Source organism: Cariama cristata, unplaced genomic scaffold (assembly GCF_000690535.1).
Source record: "Cariama cristata isolate BGI_N322 unplaced genomic scaffold, ASM69053v1 scaffold28895, whole genome shotgun sequence".
Classification (NCBI taxonomy): Eukaryota; Metazoa; Chordata; class Aves; order Cariamiformes; family Cariamidae; genus Cariama; species Cariama cristata.
Window position 1 is genome coordinate 279 of NW_009617346.1, and position 18,034 is coordinate 18,312.

The following is an 18,034-nucleotide window of genomic DNA, read 5'->3' on the forward strand; positions in this document are numbered from 1 at the left end:
CACAGTCGCCTGGCTGGTCATGGCCTCGATGTGGTGGGGCATCGCCTACCTGCGAGGTGACTTGCACCGGGCACATGATGACACCTACAGTCCGTGTGTTGCCAACGTGTACAACTTTCCCTCCGCCTTCCTCTTCTTCATAGAGACTGAGGCCACCATTGGCTACGGGCACCGCTACATTACTGAGCGCTGCCCCGAGGGCATTGTGCTCTTCCTCTTCCAGTCACTGCTGGGCTCCATTGTTGATGCGTTCCTCATTGGCTGCATGTTCATCAAGATGTCCCAGCCCAAGAAGCGAGCTGAGACCCTCATGTTCAGCCATGCCGCAGTCGTCTCGCAGCGGGATGGCAAGCTGTGCCTCATGTTCCGTGTCGGCAACCTCCGCAACAGCCACATGGTGTCTGCCCAGATCCGCTGCAAGCTGATCAAGGTGAGGCCTGGCGTGACAGTGGGTGGGGTGGGGCCCCTCAATCATAGTGGGTGACACAGGCAGGGCGTGGGCCAAGTGTAACCACATGCCCACAGTGCAGGTAGCATGGGGCTTCCCCTGTGCAGCCCTTGCTGCTGCCTGCTCGTGGGCTCTGCCCTGCTCCAGGGGCAGCTGCCCTGTCCCTTGGCTTGTGGGTGAGAGGACATGGCCGGGGTGGTATGAAGGGCTTCGGAAAAATTTGCCGTGGCTGCCCATAGTTGGAGCCATGAAAGAGCCAAGCAGGCATAGGGGAAAAGACAGTCTCATCAGAGACCTCCCAGGGGTATTATGAGTGGATTGTGAGGCTGGCAGGAAGCCAATTCTGTCAGGCAGAATGGATGTGTCAGGATACAGTGTAGCTGCAGGGAGGGATAATAAGACATGCCCTTTAGCAATTGGTGGCTGGGAGTAAGAAATGGATTTGTGGTGACATTAAATCTCTTTTGTGATGACATTAAATTAGGACAAAGATCAACCTCCTCTTCCCCATGGAGAAACTTGGAGAGCTTTAACTTGCGGTTCCTTACCCCATGGTGCCAGCCAGTGGCCTCCCAGCATTTCAGACAGATTGTGGAGGTGCTTTAGTGGAAAGGCCCTTTAGTTGTCAGCAATAGCTACTTATTAATAACTGACGATGGTCAGGGTAATTCAGAATGCAAGAAAACTGGAATTCAAAGGGGATTAACCAAAAAAAAAATAAAATATCGTCGGGAGACAGTAGAGTTTGGCAGGCCCAGAAGTCCAGGAGATACATCGGTCAGAAGTAGAATGGAAGGAAAACACGGCATGCAGCATGCTGAGATGAAGCAACATAGCAGCTCATAGCAGCTACGTCTTGTCGCGGGAGCACGCTAGATGGGGAGCATCAGAACCTGGATCCCAGTGATGACATTAATTTCAGAATATCATATTTGAATGTCCTAAGTGTTCTGTGTTCTCTATGGTAATCCTCTCTTTGGAGGAACTGTTTGGCCTTTTAAATAATCTGCAAAAACAAGCATGATACAGTAGGTGATGGGACAATGGTAAATGCAAAAGGCTGTTTTCTTTCTGTTTTGTGCAGAACGCTTGACTGAGCTGTTAATTTTCTTGCCGCAGAATGCCATTTAAAATGGAGAATCTGCTAAGATTCAAGAAGAGGTTTGAGAGATATATATATATATGGGAACAAGCTGTCAGGAGTTACAATGGAGCAATTTTTGTAGGAACTGGAAAGCCAGCTAAACCATGACATTAAAAATTAGCAGAAAGCCTCCTCTAAAGCATTTAATTTTGTCCGTCATCCAAGACAGAATGCAAGTCAAAGTGGAATAAAAGCGGTGTCACAGTTGTGTTTTTACAGTGATAGTAATTCACTATAAACTTCTTTTGAAATAAGACACTGAACACACAACCTGGTGTGCTTTCTACTGATAACTCTATTGCTACACAATGCTGGCATGCAGATGATTGGGACAGAAAACACAAGGACATTTGATCGACCTGCTTGACCAATTTGTCTTACGATAGCTGTTTCATAGACTAGATGATGAATCAGTTAGTAATGCTTGATTTCTTTTGAATGATCATCATGCCCATGACTTATCTTCAGGCTGCTTTGCGACCTTTGGCAAATATAAGCTACATACACAGGAAAGTTTAGAAGCGAATGTTTGTGTACTAGCTGCCCCCTCACTCCTCATTACAAGGCATAGTATTAGTTCCCATGTCTTTCTGTAAATCCTCAGTTCGTTGAGGTGCCCCTTGAACTGGACACACAGTTCCAGCAGTCATAGCAGCCATTCTGGCAGCATGTGAATTTACAGCAGCTGCTTTGAAGTAGCTTTGTGTGTCCTGCAAAATCACGGTGAACATGCTGGAACTGGCTTACCGGTCATATGTAGCAAGGTCTGCCTTTTTGTGATTTGTGCTCTTTCCGCTGTGCTTCGTGCAGTGCTGTTGACAGGTGATCTTGCTACACTTCTGCACCCGATGAGATGGCTAGAATTTTTTTTTACTTGTATCATAGTGAAAGAATGTTAAGAAATACGTCTTATCACACTTTTGTACTTGAGATAAGAGACATATTTAGTAGCGAACGTAGTGTTTCGGTTGGACCAACGGAGCCCCGAGGATTTAACTTTGTAAAGAAAGTACACCAATCTTAAGTCTGTCTGAATGGCATTTACTGGAAGTGTGATATATGCCCTAGGATATTTGGCAGATTACAGTGGTGTCACCACACTGTGCTGGCTTTTTTTTTGGTCTAGGGCAATACCCAACAGCATGGTGTAGTGATATGATGGAAAAGTCTGAGGCCCTTTTTGGACTGAGTTGCGGAGAGTTTGGAAAACAGAGTTACAAGACTAAGTGCGCGTGTTTCAGAAAAAAACTTTTCCAGAAACCTGAGTCTTTCTAATTTACATTGAATGCTCTAGAAGCAGGAAGAAACAAACTCCTGGGGCAAGAAATAGAAAGAAACTGTTTGGAACTAGCTGCTGAAAATGTGCAGTTCTAGGTCCTGGCCTTCTCAGTGTCACAATGAACTGTATTTTTCTGCCTGTTAATTCCTGGACCTCACTAGTGTGCCTCAGTGATCTGGTGACAGCAGCAGCAACCAGCATCCACCGTATAGTGATCAGTATTGATTTTAAAAAAATTAGTTACGATGCCTATTTTTACCTTCTCTTGATGGGACTACAGATGTCACTGGTAAAACATGATAGTGTTGGTGTGTAAAGTGGTCTGTAAAGTGTTTCAGCTAGTAGTGTAGGACATTTTAATTCAGAAAGCCGAGGAATGTAAAATCATTGTAGCCTGTTTTCAACATGTGCTAAGCAATAGTTTTAAAAATACAGTTGTGCAGCAGAGTAGTCATAGAGCCAGTGTGCTTTGTGTTATGACTGGCAGGCACCTATTCTTTGAGCTGTACTAATTAACAGCTTTGAGTAAGCTGAAAGCAAACAAAATTGTGACAGAAGGTTTGCAAGTGGCAGATGACAGGCATTGCAAATAAGTAAAAAGACCCATTATATTGTGATCTTAATAATTTGGTAAGCAGGGCACGTGTAGAAAGTGCAAATGATATGTTTTTTAATACCCCAGAATCATTCAGATTGGAAGGGACCTTGTGAGGTCTCTAGACCAACCTCCTGCTCAAAGCGTGGTGAGCTTTGAGGTCAGACTAGGTTGCTCTGTGCTGTTTCCAGTCTGGTTTTGAAACCTCTAAGGACAAAGATTGCACAGCCTTGTTGGGCAAGCTCTTCCACTGCTTAACTGTCCTTATGATGGAAAAGTTTTTCTTCAATTCAGTCTGAACTTCTTTTGTGTCAACTTATGCCTGTTGTCTCTCTTGCTCCAGCTATGCGCTGCTGTGAAGAGCCTGGCTCCATTTTCTCGATCACCTTCCTCTTAAGGTTTTTGGAAGGTTGCTGTTAGATCCCCCTCTATGCCTTCTCTTCTCCAGTCTGAACAAGCCCAGCTCACTCAGGTCCTATTTACAGCTTGGCGCAACTAGACTATATTAAAAAGTAGCAGTCATAGTGTATTATCTAAGCTAGAGCTCCAGGTATAGTGTTGCTACGAAAAAACCCATACGATTCTTTAACAGAGGCATCAAAGTAACGACTTCATATTATTTTAGTAATGTAATATATAAAAAATGTTCTTGCAAACTGCTAGCCTAAGGATGGGGCAGAAGTGCAGATGGGTGAGGTCAGGATTTTTCCTCTCAAATACCAGAACTGAAAATACTGTATTGCTGTACGGCAAATCAGCACATACCAGTTTAGCGTTTTCTAGATTCCTGCGTTTCTCTACAATGTACAGCAATATTAAGCTCGATGGTCATCTGTCTTGCGCATCCCGTGTTTTCTATTCCAACGGTTAATTAGTCCACCTGCGTATCAAAACATAATTATGTGAGTTCTCTAAAAGAGCGAACTGAGAGAGGGTTAATAATAATAAAACTGCGTTGTGTCCAGTTAAAGAAGGACGTGCATAAACAACAAGGTTTAGAAAAGCGTTGAGAATGAATTAAGGATAGGAGTGAAGACTCGAAGGGCGTAAAATGTTTGGTCAGACACAAAACCAGACTAAGTGATGTTGCAATGGAAGTCTGCCTAGTAATAAGAAATGAAATGAAGCTCCACTGGCAGAACGGTAAAGGTGGAAAAATCCGGACACAGGAGTAGTTTTTTTTTTTCTTAGCTGTGAGGCAATTAACCTTCGAAGAAACTCATCTAGACTTTTTGATTCTCCATCTCTGGCCACGTTTAAAATGAAAGCTGGGGCATTTCTAAGTAATTATGCACTTGTCCAAGCATGTATTAATCTGCAGAATTTATTTAGCTTTGTGTTACGCGGGTGGTCGAAATAAAGAATCACAAGTGTTCCTTCCGTACTTATTGCTGACAGTTTATAATCCTCTGCCCTGTTTTGTGATCCTTTGAGTAAAGCTATATATATGAAACAAAGGTCACTGGCTAGGAGTCTTAACATATTAGGGCTATTAAGCTATCTTCATTCAGGTTAATTTCTTTTTAACAAATAAATTTCTTTTAAAAATCCTCCATGCTCTGCATAATTAGTCCTGTATGTAAGATGCCGAATACCTCAAACACAGCGTTTTGCTTTCTCCCAGATCTGTTACCTCTAATCATCCTTGCTGCATTTGTTTACTATTGAGTGGATTTGATTGAAGACTCTTCCACAGAGAAAAATGGTTTGTAGATGAAAAAGTTCTTGAGTCATTCAGGCAGCGGTTTGTGTACATCTTTGTCTAGGTAACCGTATTTGATAAAACTTCGGGAAAATTTGAGTTTTAGATACAGCTCATACAGCTTGGAGCAAAGATCATGTGTTGCCAAACACTTTGTGCATCCGCTGAAAGAACAGTAGCCAGGCAACAAAAGCAGTAGCGCAGTCTGCAGCTTAGTTCTGCAGGTTTCCTCAGGAAAAGAGAAAGGATGTTTTTGCAGTAGTTTGATTACACCTTTGCATATAACAGAGACTGTCACGATTGCTGTGTAGTAGTGGCTTTGATCGCTTTTATTTCATAGCACTGTCTTTTACCTTTCAAAGCACAAATAATCCATGAGAAAGCTTTTACAAGCAAGCAGCTGATATTTTCCCTGTCCTCATCAGTAGTGGAGAAACTGACTGTTGTGTAAGGGAGAACTTGGTTATTTAGATAGGAAGATTTATTTTTTTTTCTTCCTCAGCAGAACAACAGACACATAGCACACAAAGGAAATAATGCATTGTATTTAGCAAGCAGCTGTAAGGAGCTGTACTCTACCAGCTACCTAACTGGTTATGTAATCACCAATAGATACCAGGCAGTTAAGAATTCAGCATTTTTAAGATACAGGTGAAGCAGAGAGACAATCTAAAGGTACACTAGTTGCCTAGGGATTTTTTTTACGGACAGAAGCTTTCTTAAAATAATACCAGTCAGATCTAAGTCAACAGCAAAACTGCTAGTTTCGGCTTGTTCTCCGGACTAATGGATGGAGTTTCCAAGCAATGGAACCAATACATTTGTCAATGCCAATGCAACACAGTTAAAACTATTTAGTAACTGCAGAAGAATCTATCATTTATAATCAAGAGTTGGCTTCTTAAAGAGTTAAGTGCTTTCTAATCAAGTAATAAGCAGAAAGGATTTTAAATAGGATTTTGAATAGGCTCTGCAAAGCTTCTAATTTTAATGGGCAATTTCTATCAGAGACCTTTAAAGCAATCAGCTGAGGAACTGCCTGGCCAACTGATGTAATTTTTAGTTATACTTTGAATGCCAGGGAGATTTTGGGGGAACACTATGAGGCAGGAGGAAGCCATCATATCGGTATTTTTATTGGACTTGTGAAATGACGTGAATAAAAATGGGGCACTTACCTTAATAATGATCGTAAGTTCATTATGGAGATCAACATACAGTAGACGGTACATGCAAATTGGCAAGGGATAATAGCATTGTTAATACCGATTCAGACGGTTTTGTGGAAATGTCACTTACCAGACGTACTGTACAATTCGTATGACGCTTACCTTTGAGTTAGTACATCAGAACGTCTGCCAAAAATAAAAATAACAAAACATGAATTCGGGAAATGGATTTAAATGTTCTGGCTTGTAGATTTTGTTCTCATTAACGGGAACTTTTGCCACAGTGTGTCCATGGCAAACATCCATTATAAGGTGTGTAGTGTGGTACCCGACATTTTTGTCAAAATATACATATATATCATAGTAACGTTTGTAGATGATGATGAGATCTAGTGCCATGATAAGAAAAGTCATAATTGGTCATATATAGTAGCGTTACAGTATTTAGCATTACTTATACCTCCAATATGAAGACCCCAGACCTAATATGTAGATGGTAATGTCATGAAAAAGGCAGATTTAAACTTCATTGTATTGATTTCATGTTTTGTGTCACACGGCGATTACTATATCATCTTTTCATTTTTAGTCCCGACAGACACCAGAGGGAGAATTTCTGCCGCTAGACCAGTGTGAACTGGATGTTGGATTTGGAACTGGAGCTGACCAGCTGTTTTTAGTTTCCCCATTAACGATCTGTCATGAAATTACCTCAAAGAGCCCCTTTTTTTGTCTCTCACAAAGATCACTAAGAAGCGAGCAATTTGAAATAGTTGTCATCCTTGAAGGAATCGTTGAGACTACCGGTAAGATTTAAAATAATATGCGTACTCTAATTTTTACTCTTTGTGTTCAGTCCTAATATTTTTAGCAAGGCAGCTGTTAATCCTTTCAGGATTATAATCCTGGATGCTGCGGAATATCCTGCCATATGCTACAGACTTCAGTGGCCTTTACCAGCCAACAGGAGACTTCCCTTCCCCAGTGGGCTCTGCATTACTGATGCCCAGAGTGGCCAGTGTGTCCACGAAGAGGTGCACCCTGCCACTCAGAGAATGGCATGTAGAGGAGTACAACACCGTTTTGAGACTCCTGTTTTAAGGACCGCCGTTCTGAAAGAACATTGAACTTTAAAAGTTGCCTGTGCTGCAAAATCACTTTCAGCCTAGCTTGTGTTAAATTGAATGCAAAATGACAAATCCAGTTTTACAGTACAAATACAGACCACGTAGTTGCAAAGATTGTAGGAACACATGGTTATTGGCAAAGAAGAGCAGGGCTTTTGTTTTTTTTTAACTCTTTTTTTTTTTAAAAAAAATTCTGATATGTATTGTCCAGATGACAGCTGACTTTCTGACCTTGTCTTTGGAGGACTTAATTCTTTTATGAATCCTGTGACAATGCGCTGTGGTTACGTAAGAAGCTCTGTGTTGAGGATCCATGCATACTGTTAAAGTCCAAATCATTCAGTAGGTTCATTGATATTCTGATCTTCCTCTCCCTTCTTTTGAGGATTTGTTAAACTTTGATTAATCAAGGAGCATTTTCATCCTTCTTTCAACAAGACTACCGGTTGCCCAGTTCCTGCCTTAGATCCGCACCTTCCTTGGTGCAGCCAAATGCAATCATCTCATGCTGGACAGGAAACAGAACTGACCGATCACTAAACAAACACACAATCCACCAGAGCAGAAGAGTCTTTCACGTTGAGTGCGGCAGTCTTTAGATCTCCACAGAAGCTTCTTCTCATCCCGCAACTGGACAATGTATCTTAGATAAGCACGCATTCATAACCACACTTAATGCAATTACCTTACCGGCTATCACAATGGAAACATTTTACACTTGTCTGAGAATTAATGTAGTGGTAACCTGAGAGCAAATCAGAGTTTGGGCTTACTGACTGCTAATTCTGCCTCTGAAGAGTACCGTGAGAGGAAGTCCTAAAGTTCTACTTACCTGGGATATTTGTATTATTTATCATCAGCAGCATTGTGCTGAAATTATAACAGATTTGTTGGCTTGGTTAAAACACATTTTAGCTGTCAATTCACACATGTAAATACTGCCAATGATGTATGTTTGCACTAAATGGAACAAATTCTTCTACGAGCTTTACAGTGGTACCTGTGTCTTGGCATGGAAGACAGCTGCAGGGTCTCTGCACAGCTTTTGTCTTGACATATTATTTGGAGAAAACATAATGTAGCCTATAGAAGGAATGGAAGATTAAATTTTTCTTTTAGTTTTGGCTTCCCCCAATCTGGCCCAATCTTTGCCAGAGAATTCTGTAAGCCTCTGCCAAGCAACGGTTCTTTCTCCCAAGGTGGCTTCCAAGAAATGGTATTACATACAAACTATAAGGTTGTTGTTGCTAGCAGGCTAGTACTGTCTTAATTTTATGTTTTGCTTTTATCAAAAGTGGTTTGCTCAGTGTGAGTCTGCAATATTTAATCTGATATTTGTGTAAAAATCTAGTTAATTAATTAGAGGCACTCCGTTGACTGTCAGGAGATTGACTAGGAACAATCACTCTACTTTATAGTCTATAAATTTATTAGCTTACAGGCTATGATTGATTTTTATCCATCAGCCTTACCTTGTATTTTTCGTTCCATATACTGGTCTACTTGCTCACATTAGAATGTCATGCTCTTGTCTCTGTTTCTGTAGGAATGACGTGTCAAGCTAGGACCTCATACACAGAAGATGAAGTTCTTTGGGGTCACAGATTCCTCCCAGTAATGTCCCTAGAAGATGGCTTTTTCCGTGTCGATTATTCTCAGTTTCATGCTACATTTGAAGTCCCCACTCCTCCTTACAGTGTTAAAGAGCAAGAGGAAAACCTGTCCCTATCATCTGCTTTGAATAGTCCTGTCGATAGTAACAAAACCAGAAGAGAACAGGTTTGTTCACTTGACTGTATTGATATTGCAGGAGAGAAAAACAAGCGCCCTTTCAAACTTCAGAGGATTAGCTCGAGAAAGGAAGACCTTCCCAGAAGAGCCCTGAGAATGAGTTCCAGTAACACAAAGAAGACTTGCAGTACCGGCGATCTCTTGAAAATTCAAGAAATAAGTCCCATCTCTGACGATGAAGACAGGGATGACAGGATTCAAGTGAAAGCCTTAAAAATAAATGCTGAGGCTTTGACTTGGTCTACCAATGATCTCGAGTTGCAGAAGAACCCTCCAAGTATGTGCGCTCTAGAGATGAAATTGGAAGATAATTTTCCTGCCAAACTCAGAAAAATGAACTCTGATCATCTCTCTTAAGAGCAGAAGCAACAGGAGTTCTTGCTGATAAACTGCTTTTGAGACTGCCAGCCTGAAAGAGTTGTCTTACAGTAAAGTCATAATTTGGTTTTGCCACTTTCAGGAAGAACAGTCCTTTTTGTGTAATTGTCCTGTACAGATCCAACTTAGGTAGCATAATAGGACTTTGAGGGGCAGTAAGGTTAGACTGTTGTGCCAGAGACATTGCTGCCCTAATGATGTTTATTGGCATGCTTGTTGCAAGTCTACATTGTCTTCCATATACGCAGATGCTTTTTCACAAAACAAGGACCAAATCCTTAGTTGCGGAGTGAAATGTTCAGAGTCCAAGCCAAAAAGGGTGTAAAACCAGCTGAAACACAATATTGTGCAGCTCAGCTCTTGGACCGTTGCTGATGTATAGAACAGCAGAACACAGGAAGAATCTGTGATGCTGCTCGGTCGTAGTCCATTTCTCTCTTAGTGACCCCATTGGAGGGTGGCCTTCCTGTGCAGCCTGGTGGTGTGCATCCTTCTTTCTCATTGATTGTGGCATGCCAGTTCCGTGCCCCTAGAATCTCGTTCATTGTCACTCAGGTAAAGGAAGTGGTTTGCGGTAGCCACATGTGTCGTTTGATTCATACGAGCTCGCATAAACACAGGGATCATTTATCCTGTCCAAAATTAGACCCCAGCATTCAATCGGGTGGATCACATTTTGAATTTTAACAACCGTATCGCCACTCACTGTGAGGGGAACTTGAGGTTGGTAGCTCAACCTAATGGTATGTCTTGTACCTCAACTTCATGAAATTTTAGTTTGAAGACTCCTCGTAAGTAAATAAAAGCAAAGTGCTAGATAATGCTCAGTCATTACAGAAATGGACAATAGTATGTACACATCTCAGAGTTTTACTACTGAATAGTAGGGTCTTTGATGTTGCTCTTTTGTTACATTTGCCTTCTCCATTTATGTATGATTCTCAGTAATTTTGTAGATTTGACATTTATAATATTATGCAACTTATTGCAGGATAGATTCTGTTTTAACATAATTGTATTAAGATATTGAAAGAAAGGGCAGCACAGGTCTGTAACATAGGTGTGCAGCTGAGAGAGGGCTTTGATGTTTTTGAGCGTAATGGAGCATTCTCTCAAAGTGCTTCTGCTAATAATGGTGATTACTTTCAATTGTTGAATGAATATTTTAGAAGATCATACCCGGAATATGGCAAGCTTCTCTGTAGAAATGACCAAAAAGATGTCAGTGAAGATTTACACAGAGGTGTTGGTATTTTGGTATTCAGTATCTCTTCGAAGTGTCATACAGCTTTTTCTAAGTGACTGGCCTTTGAACAAGAGGGAAAAATGCCCTTCTGGTTTTAAAACAAATCTTACGTAACTGAAATTCCTGTTTGCCTTACTGATCATGAGGAAATGGTGAGAACTAGACTTTGACTTTCTTAGATTTCCTGGGGTTCTACAACTCAGAGTAGCCGCATTACTATTTAGCTATTCTGCTGTGCATCTCAGTCTGTGAAAGAGGTCTTTTTTTTTTTCAGGTTGGTAGTGAGCAAGCATAATCAGAACTTGCTGTTTTGTAAAATGGGATGTTCAGTAACTCAGCATATAGGGTGCTTATCACTAGCAGAGCACTCCCCCAACAGAAGGATCAAATTCTGCTCTTGTTACGTGGACAGAATTCTGTCAAATTTGAAAGGGGTTGTTGGGGCCATATCAATTGGCAATGACTGGATGGAAAGGTGAAGTGATATATCCAGGGATGGCTTGGCTTGCATAAATTGCTCTTTCTTGCTTTTGGTCTCCTACCTACGGTGTGAAACTGGAAAATGGTATTTTAACACAGGGATAGGATTTGCTTGTTGTTTTCAACGTGAATTTCAACATTATATATGTGCTGAAATCGTATTCTTGTTTATTAAATGTATTAGTGTGGGATATTTAGATGACAGCGTGAAGTCTTGATGGATGATGAGTCTCCCCACTCTTCAGAACAGCCAAAATTAGTGTAAAATAAAATTACATCCACGTTGGTTCTCAAGCATTCTTGTGAGTCAGTCAGCTCAGAGTGCATTTCTAATAGACACAGAAACAATGAGCGAAAGTACCCTGTATCTGCTTTTCCAAATAGTTACATGAAAGGCTATTCCATACGTTACGCAACTGTCAGACATGTAAGGCAGTAGTGTTCTGTACTGTGCATTCTGGAAGATGGTCCTACACTATTTTCAGTTTTCCCAGTTCTGGGCTGCACCTATAGCTGCAGAGTAGATTTAGGTGTGGCCTTCCTGTGTAGACCAGTGTCAGCGCTAAGCAGAATCTTCACGCCCTAAATATATTATATGAGAGCTTGCAAGCCATATGGTGGTTTTATGCAATGCCTGCTGTGACGAAAATAATTGTTGAAGTACTTCTGGGAACCCTATGGCAACTCTCTTCCTATTGCGTGAAGCAGAAAGATGTCTTCCTGAGACCAAGGGCTCCCGCACACATCTCTCATAACACTATTACTCCTCGAGGACTATTTGCTCTGAAAGAGAGTAAGGATGAAGGAGTAGGAGAGCAAACTCTTACAAGCAAAATGACCCAACAGGGTGCCAGAGAGAGAGGAGGGCAAGGAGGAAGAACGTAGCCAGCTTTGCGTGGCTGCGGGACACCAAGGGGCCTCTAGCGACTGCAGCAGAGCCGTGTGTGACTGCGGGGTCACTGGTGCTGCCACCAGGAGGCTGGGTCAGGGGGATGGATCAGGCCCTGAACTGGAAACCAGGTGGGAGCGAACCATCCCCCGGCTCTGGAATCATGCAGGATGGACCCAGCAGGAGCAGGGAGTGGTGTGTGCCCTTGCTTTCTCAGTGGGCAGCCCAACTCTGAGCCCACTCTGTTGCTACAAATGCAACCCTGCAGCTGGGGGCTCCGGTGGAATGCGCTGCGCCGGCACAGCAAGTGTTGGGGGATGCCTACCGTCAAGGACAGCCAGCTCAGACACTCACGTGCACTTCTGCCGCCCGGCAGCTGCCACCTGATGTTTGGTGCTGGGCGATGCAGGCGGTCAAGATCACAACAAAAACTTTCCCCTGCGCCACCCAGCATTCAGTTCTGTGCTGATCTGAGGTCTCGGTTTGACATGGTGCAGGCATGACACACCGTGCCAGACCGGTGAGGTGGTGGGGAGCCAAGAGGTGTGAAATGTGCTTTCAGGCTGCTAGTCTAAGGGTGAGGCAGAAGCACAGATAGGTGTGATCAGGGTTTTTCCTCTCAAATACCAGAAATTAATTCCATCCCTGAAGGAAAAAGCTTGAGGGAGGCTGATGGCCACTTGCTGACTTGCCACATCAAGGGCAATGGCAGGAGCTGACCCTTCCCCTTCAGAGTGATGAACGCCAGTCCAGTAGCAACTGTTCAGGTTTTACAGAAGGGAAAAGCATAATGGCACCAAGCCCTGTGGAAGTCTCAGTCCCATGTGTTGTTTGTGTATAATAATTAATAAACAATTGGTTTACTCCTTGTACTCATGGCTGTGGCTCCTGCAGTCCCTTTGACTCAGTAAGCACCTGTGACAGTGCCCGAGGGAAGGAGCTTACCTATTGTAACTGAGGGGTGGGAGCTGGTCCCAAGATTTCTTGGACCCCTTTGTGGTCACTGGGCGTTCCCAGGCAGCCCCAGTGCTGTTCACAGGGCTGCGGGGGATTTCCCTTGCATTGCCAAGGACACTCGGGGCTGTTGGTAGCATTTGCCATCATCCAGGGGCCAGCCAGGGCCCCTCCAGGGCTGCATGAAGTCCCCAAGCTGCTCCTGGTTGCTGTCAGCACCCCGAGGTGCCTTGGGTATGTCTTGCGTCAAGAGCAGGCGTCAGTGCGAGCGGTGGGGTCGCACTGGGTCTGGTGATGGCTGCAGGCCACTTCCCATCAAGCACACTGAGCTCCATAGCATGCCATATGGCCCTTTTGGTGTGCACCGAGGCCCTTTATTTGTATTTGGGTATTTCCCGGAGCCCTCTGAACTCCTGAATTTGTATATCAGTTTGCCCCGAAGTCCTTCTGTGCAGCCCAAGGACCTATGTTTGCATTGCAGCATGCCACAATGTCTCCTGTTTAGCTTTCTCACATCCCAGAGTTTTCTCAGTGCTTTTCTAGTGTGCTGTAGAGTCATCTGTTTTCCTTTCTGTGTGGCCCAGCTTCCCCCCACCTTTGCTTTTTCTGTGCCCTCAGAGTCCTATGTTTTCCATCTCACCTGCTAATGTTTTCTTTTTTTTTTCCCCTCATTGCACCCCAGAGTTCTCCCTTTGTTCATTTTCCTTTGTGTGCACCCCAGAACCCTTTAGCTTGTGGCTAAAGCTTGTGGTCCAGCAGCCACAGCTGTCCTCGATAGGGCTAATAGCAATGGCCCCTGTTCTTTATGGGCTGCAGCTGTGGGCCAAGGGCCTGCGCTAGAGGATGAGAAGTGTCAGGTGTGCCCTGTGGGGCCGATAGCAACGGCCTCTCTGCATCTGACAGGGACAGAGGCTCTTGGCCTGGGTTGCTGCCATGGGTGCAGGGCTCACATTGCTGCACCTGGGCCTATCCAGGACAACAGAAGCATTGCATGCTGGGACTGTTACTGCAGAACAGGTGAATGGGGCCGGTGTGGGGTGTCCCTGCAACCAGGAATGTGACAGAAATGCAGGAAAGAGGCGGCGGGGGCGCTCACTGAGAGCCAGGGAAAACCACGTTAGGGCCAAAGAAGGCAGGGGGCGGTGCCGGGGTCGTGGGTGGCTCTGGGCTGGAGGGGTAGTTGCATGTAGACATGTGGGGCTGCCCGAGAACTGGAGCTCACTCTGGGGTCAGAGTAGGGCTGCGGGACGAGCAACGTCAGCTCAGGGCCGTGCTAAAGCGGAGTCCCGGGGAAAGCCCTGACAAGGGGCAGGGGGGGCAGCGCAGGCCGGGGCACGGCATGGGTGGTGTCGGAGAGGTGCGGCGCGACAGGGGGAGCATCGGACCTGAACCGCAGCCAGTAGCAGTGCTGGGGATCCCGGCGCTCTGGGCGCCGCGGGACCATCCAGGTCTCTCGGGAGAAGAGGTGGGATGAAAGGGAAGTAGTGCCTGTCCCCGTAGCGTTAAACCTCTGAGAGGCATGCCGGGACGTGTAGTCTTCCGGTAACAAGTTTCCGGTCAGCCATAGTGCTCTATGCGGCATGCTGGGACACGTAGTCTTCTGGCACCGGGCGTCCGCTTGGCCACATGGGATCTCTGTGGCATGCCGGGAGTTGAAGTCTCCCAGCTATGGACTTCCGGCTGCCGTATTGGTCTGCGGGGCATACCGGGAGATGTAGTCTTCTAGCGTAGGTCTTCCGGTCGGCCATATCATCTGCTCTGCATGCTGGGAGATGAAGTCTTTCAGCACCAAGCTACTGGTCGGCCATGTTGATGTGCGGGACATGCCGGGAGATGAAGTCTTGCAGCATCAAGCTACTGGTCGGCCATGTTGGTCTGTGCAGCATGCCAGGATGCATAATTTTCTCACATTGCCTTTGATGTGCCCCATGATATGCTGAGACCCATCGTTGTTTGCCTGCAGGGAATTAGCTTGGCTATGCTGTACTTTGTGGTAGGATGGGAGCTGTAGTTCCAGCTACTGCTACCTCCTCTGCCCTGTAGTGGTCAATCTGCTTGTCTGTTTCTTAGTCGCATTCATGTTGCTCACATACCAGTTCATGTAAGTCATCGGGGGACACAGGTTTCCTCATTTTCTCCCTCCCTAGTGTGGGGCAGGGGGTGTTTCTCAATTCTGGAAGGGAAAGAGTTACCAGCGGCTGGGGCCCTCCCCATTTTCAACAGGGTGCCAGGGAGACCACGAGGATTGTTGGGGACTCTCAGTAGTGGCGGCTTTGCCAGAGATTGGAGCTGTGAAGGCAGCAGCTGTGAGGAGTGGCAATACTAGGAGGGGATGACGCAGAGCTGTCCTGTTATGGCAGCAGAGGGGAAAGTCCCCAGGGAAATTTGAACAGCAGTATAGTGGTATAGGGACCCCCAAAATGACCCAAGACACCCAAGAACATCTCCATACACCCCACAGCAGCTCCAACATCGCCACATTTAGGTGTCTTTTAACTGTGTGCAAAAAGCCTGCAAGAGTGCCAGGTACTAGAGGATCTCCAGTCACCTCTAATCAGCTCATGGAAGTGCTTTCATTTTCTTTACTAAGGCAGGGACTTCATGATGCCTTGTTGTTGCTTCTGTGTTGATCTGTTTCCAGATGTAGTGTTTTGAGATACACCCTTCTTTCTGCCCTCTGCTCTGCCTGATCTGATGGCTGGGTCAAAACAGGCCTGCAGCTGAGGGCTATGCCAGAGGCCTTCATTGTTCCCCAGAGCAGTCGGCTTGCCCTCTGTTCAGTCTAGGATCGCCTAATGACACCCTAACTCTAGTAGGACCTCTGTACCTGGCTCAAAACTCCCAAGGCACTCATGCCCCAGAGGAATCTCTTGCCCCTCTGTGTCCCTTAGGATCTGTGTGGCATACTCGGGAGCTTTCCTGAAACCTTCCTCGTGTCCAACAGCCCTCTTCTAGTTCTATAATCCTCCTTTGACCCCTCTAGTTCCCTTAGAACTCCTCCTGAGGCATTCATTGTGCCACTGCACACGCTTTGGTCTGTCCCCTTTAGGGCTCCTCTACTGGTCCTCTCACTATTTTCAGCTCTTTGTACTCTGCTCAGAACCCCCTCCTGAAGCTATTGCTGTGCCCCAGAGGCACCTGTTGCCCCACTTGCCCCCATAGGACCCCTCTACTTTCCTCTCAACCCTTTTGGAGACCTTCACTGTTGTCCTGAGCATTATCTACACCCTGTATCCCCTCTAAGATGCCTGTAGTGATGCTTGAGTCCTATTAGGACTCCTCTGGATTGCTCAAACTGTCCATTTATTAAATTTGCTGTCCCTTTTTTTATTTTTTTCCTCTCTTAATGCCCGTCACTTCTAAAATGTTCTTTCTAAAACTAATTTTACCTAGTTCACTATCTTTATTTTTTAATTATTTATCTTTCCTTAGTGCCCTCACCTTTTGAATTTTCTGTGTCTTCATTTGTTTGGCTTGCTGTTGCAATTTTTTAATTCTTTACTGTCTTAATCCCTTAGCTTTTAAAATTTTATTTCTATGCCTACGTGTATCTAATTTGCTGTTCCTATTTTTATTTCCTTCCAGTCTGTCCTGTACCTTGTCACATTTTCAATTTTCCCTCTATGCCTACTTTTATCAAGCTCCCTATCCCTGGTTTTTACTTCTTTCCTGTCTGCTATGTATCCCGTCACTTTTTAACTTTACTTTCTATGTCACCATTTTAGTTCACCGCCCCTAATTTTTTTCGCTTTATTTCCATAGTCCCCGTCACTTTTAAATTTTCTTTCCGTGTGTCCATATTAGTTCACTGTCCTTATTTTTATTTTTTCCTTTAATTCCTTAACACCTGTCACTTAAAATGTTCTTTCTAGGTCTACTTTTATCCAGATCACTGCCTTTAAGTTTTGATTATTTCTTGTCTTTCCTTAGTGCTGCCGCTTTGTAAGTTTTTCTTGTATGTCTGCTTTTATTATGCTCTCTAAGTCAGTAGGCGAGAATGTGGAGAGAGGCCTTCAAGAGAGGGAGCTCTAGACACGAAGGGAGCCAAGCTGATAAAATGTTAGAACCGACAGACATAAAGCAGCTGAGAGCAGGACAGAGGTAATTGTGGAAGTGGGAGATTGCGACCTCCAAATCAAATGGCCCCCTCGAAAGAGGGCAAAATCCCGCTTGGGGAGCACACGTAGTTAATATAGAGGCTTCATTAGTGCTTACTGAGGATGCGTACTAATTTACATTAGAAGCGAGAAACTTATATTCAATCCTAAGCGTGAATAACAATGAATATGTAGTGTACTATGAATATGCAAATGTCTCATGGTATATAACATGTATCTTCATTTTACTCGGGGTGCATGCTTGGAGGAGCGATCCCCCATGCACCCGGCGCTGCAATAAAGCAATGTCGACTTTCTAAACTATCATTTGGTTTAGAGAGTTTTCTTGGTTACGATTTTCGGTAACAGAATTTGGCGACCCAGATGGGAGCAGCTCTCCGGAATCTTGGCAGACCAGAGGAATCGTGAGGACTTCAGCGCGCACGGGAGTATTTTCGGAGAGGCCCTCTGATTCCCTGGTTCAGTGAGTTTCTGAGACAGCTATCTGGGAGATTAACGACATTGGTCTTAGCTACTGGATAAGTGAGTTGTATTTGAATTAGGAGGTGGTGAAGCTGAGCAGGGGTGGGAGGCTGAGGAGGATTTAAGGAGGACAACGAAGCTCTGCAGAAGGTACTGGGGCTGGCGGGGGGGAAGCATTGTCCTGGATGCCTCAGTCCCTGGCGTGGCTCTGGTGTCACCTCCGCAAAGCAGCTGCAGGAAGTGGGGGGTGAG

General features: G+C 44.7%; 1 protein-coding gene across 1 annotated transcript in view; it reads left to right on the forward strand.

Moving 5' to 3' along the window:
- Nucleotides 1-9,612, forward strand: part of KCNJ3 (potassium inwardly-rectifying channel, subfamily J, member 3) — a 9,823-nt gene extending 211 nt beyond the window's left edge. Inside the window, exons 2-4 of the mRNA XM_009700508.1 lie at nucleotides 6-430; nucleotides 6,927-7,143; nucleotides 9,011-9,612. Of these exons, the coding sequence (XP_009698810.1) occupies nucleotides 6-430; nucleotides 6,927-7,143; nucleotides 9,011-9,612 (1,244 nt within the window). The remainder of the gene's footprint in view (nucleotides 1-5; nucleotides 431-6,926; nucleotides 7,144-9,010) is intronic.
- The last annotated feature ends 8,422 nt before the right edge of the window (nucleotides 9,613-18,034 follow it).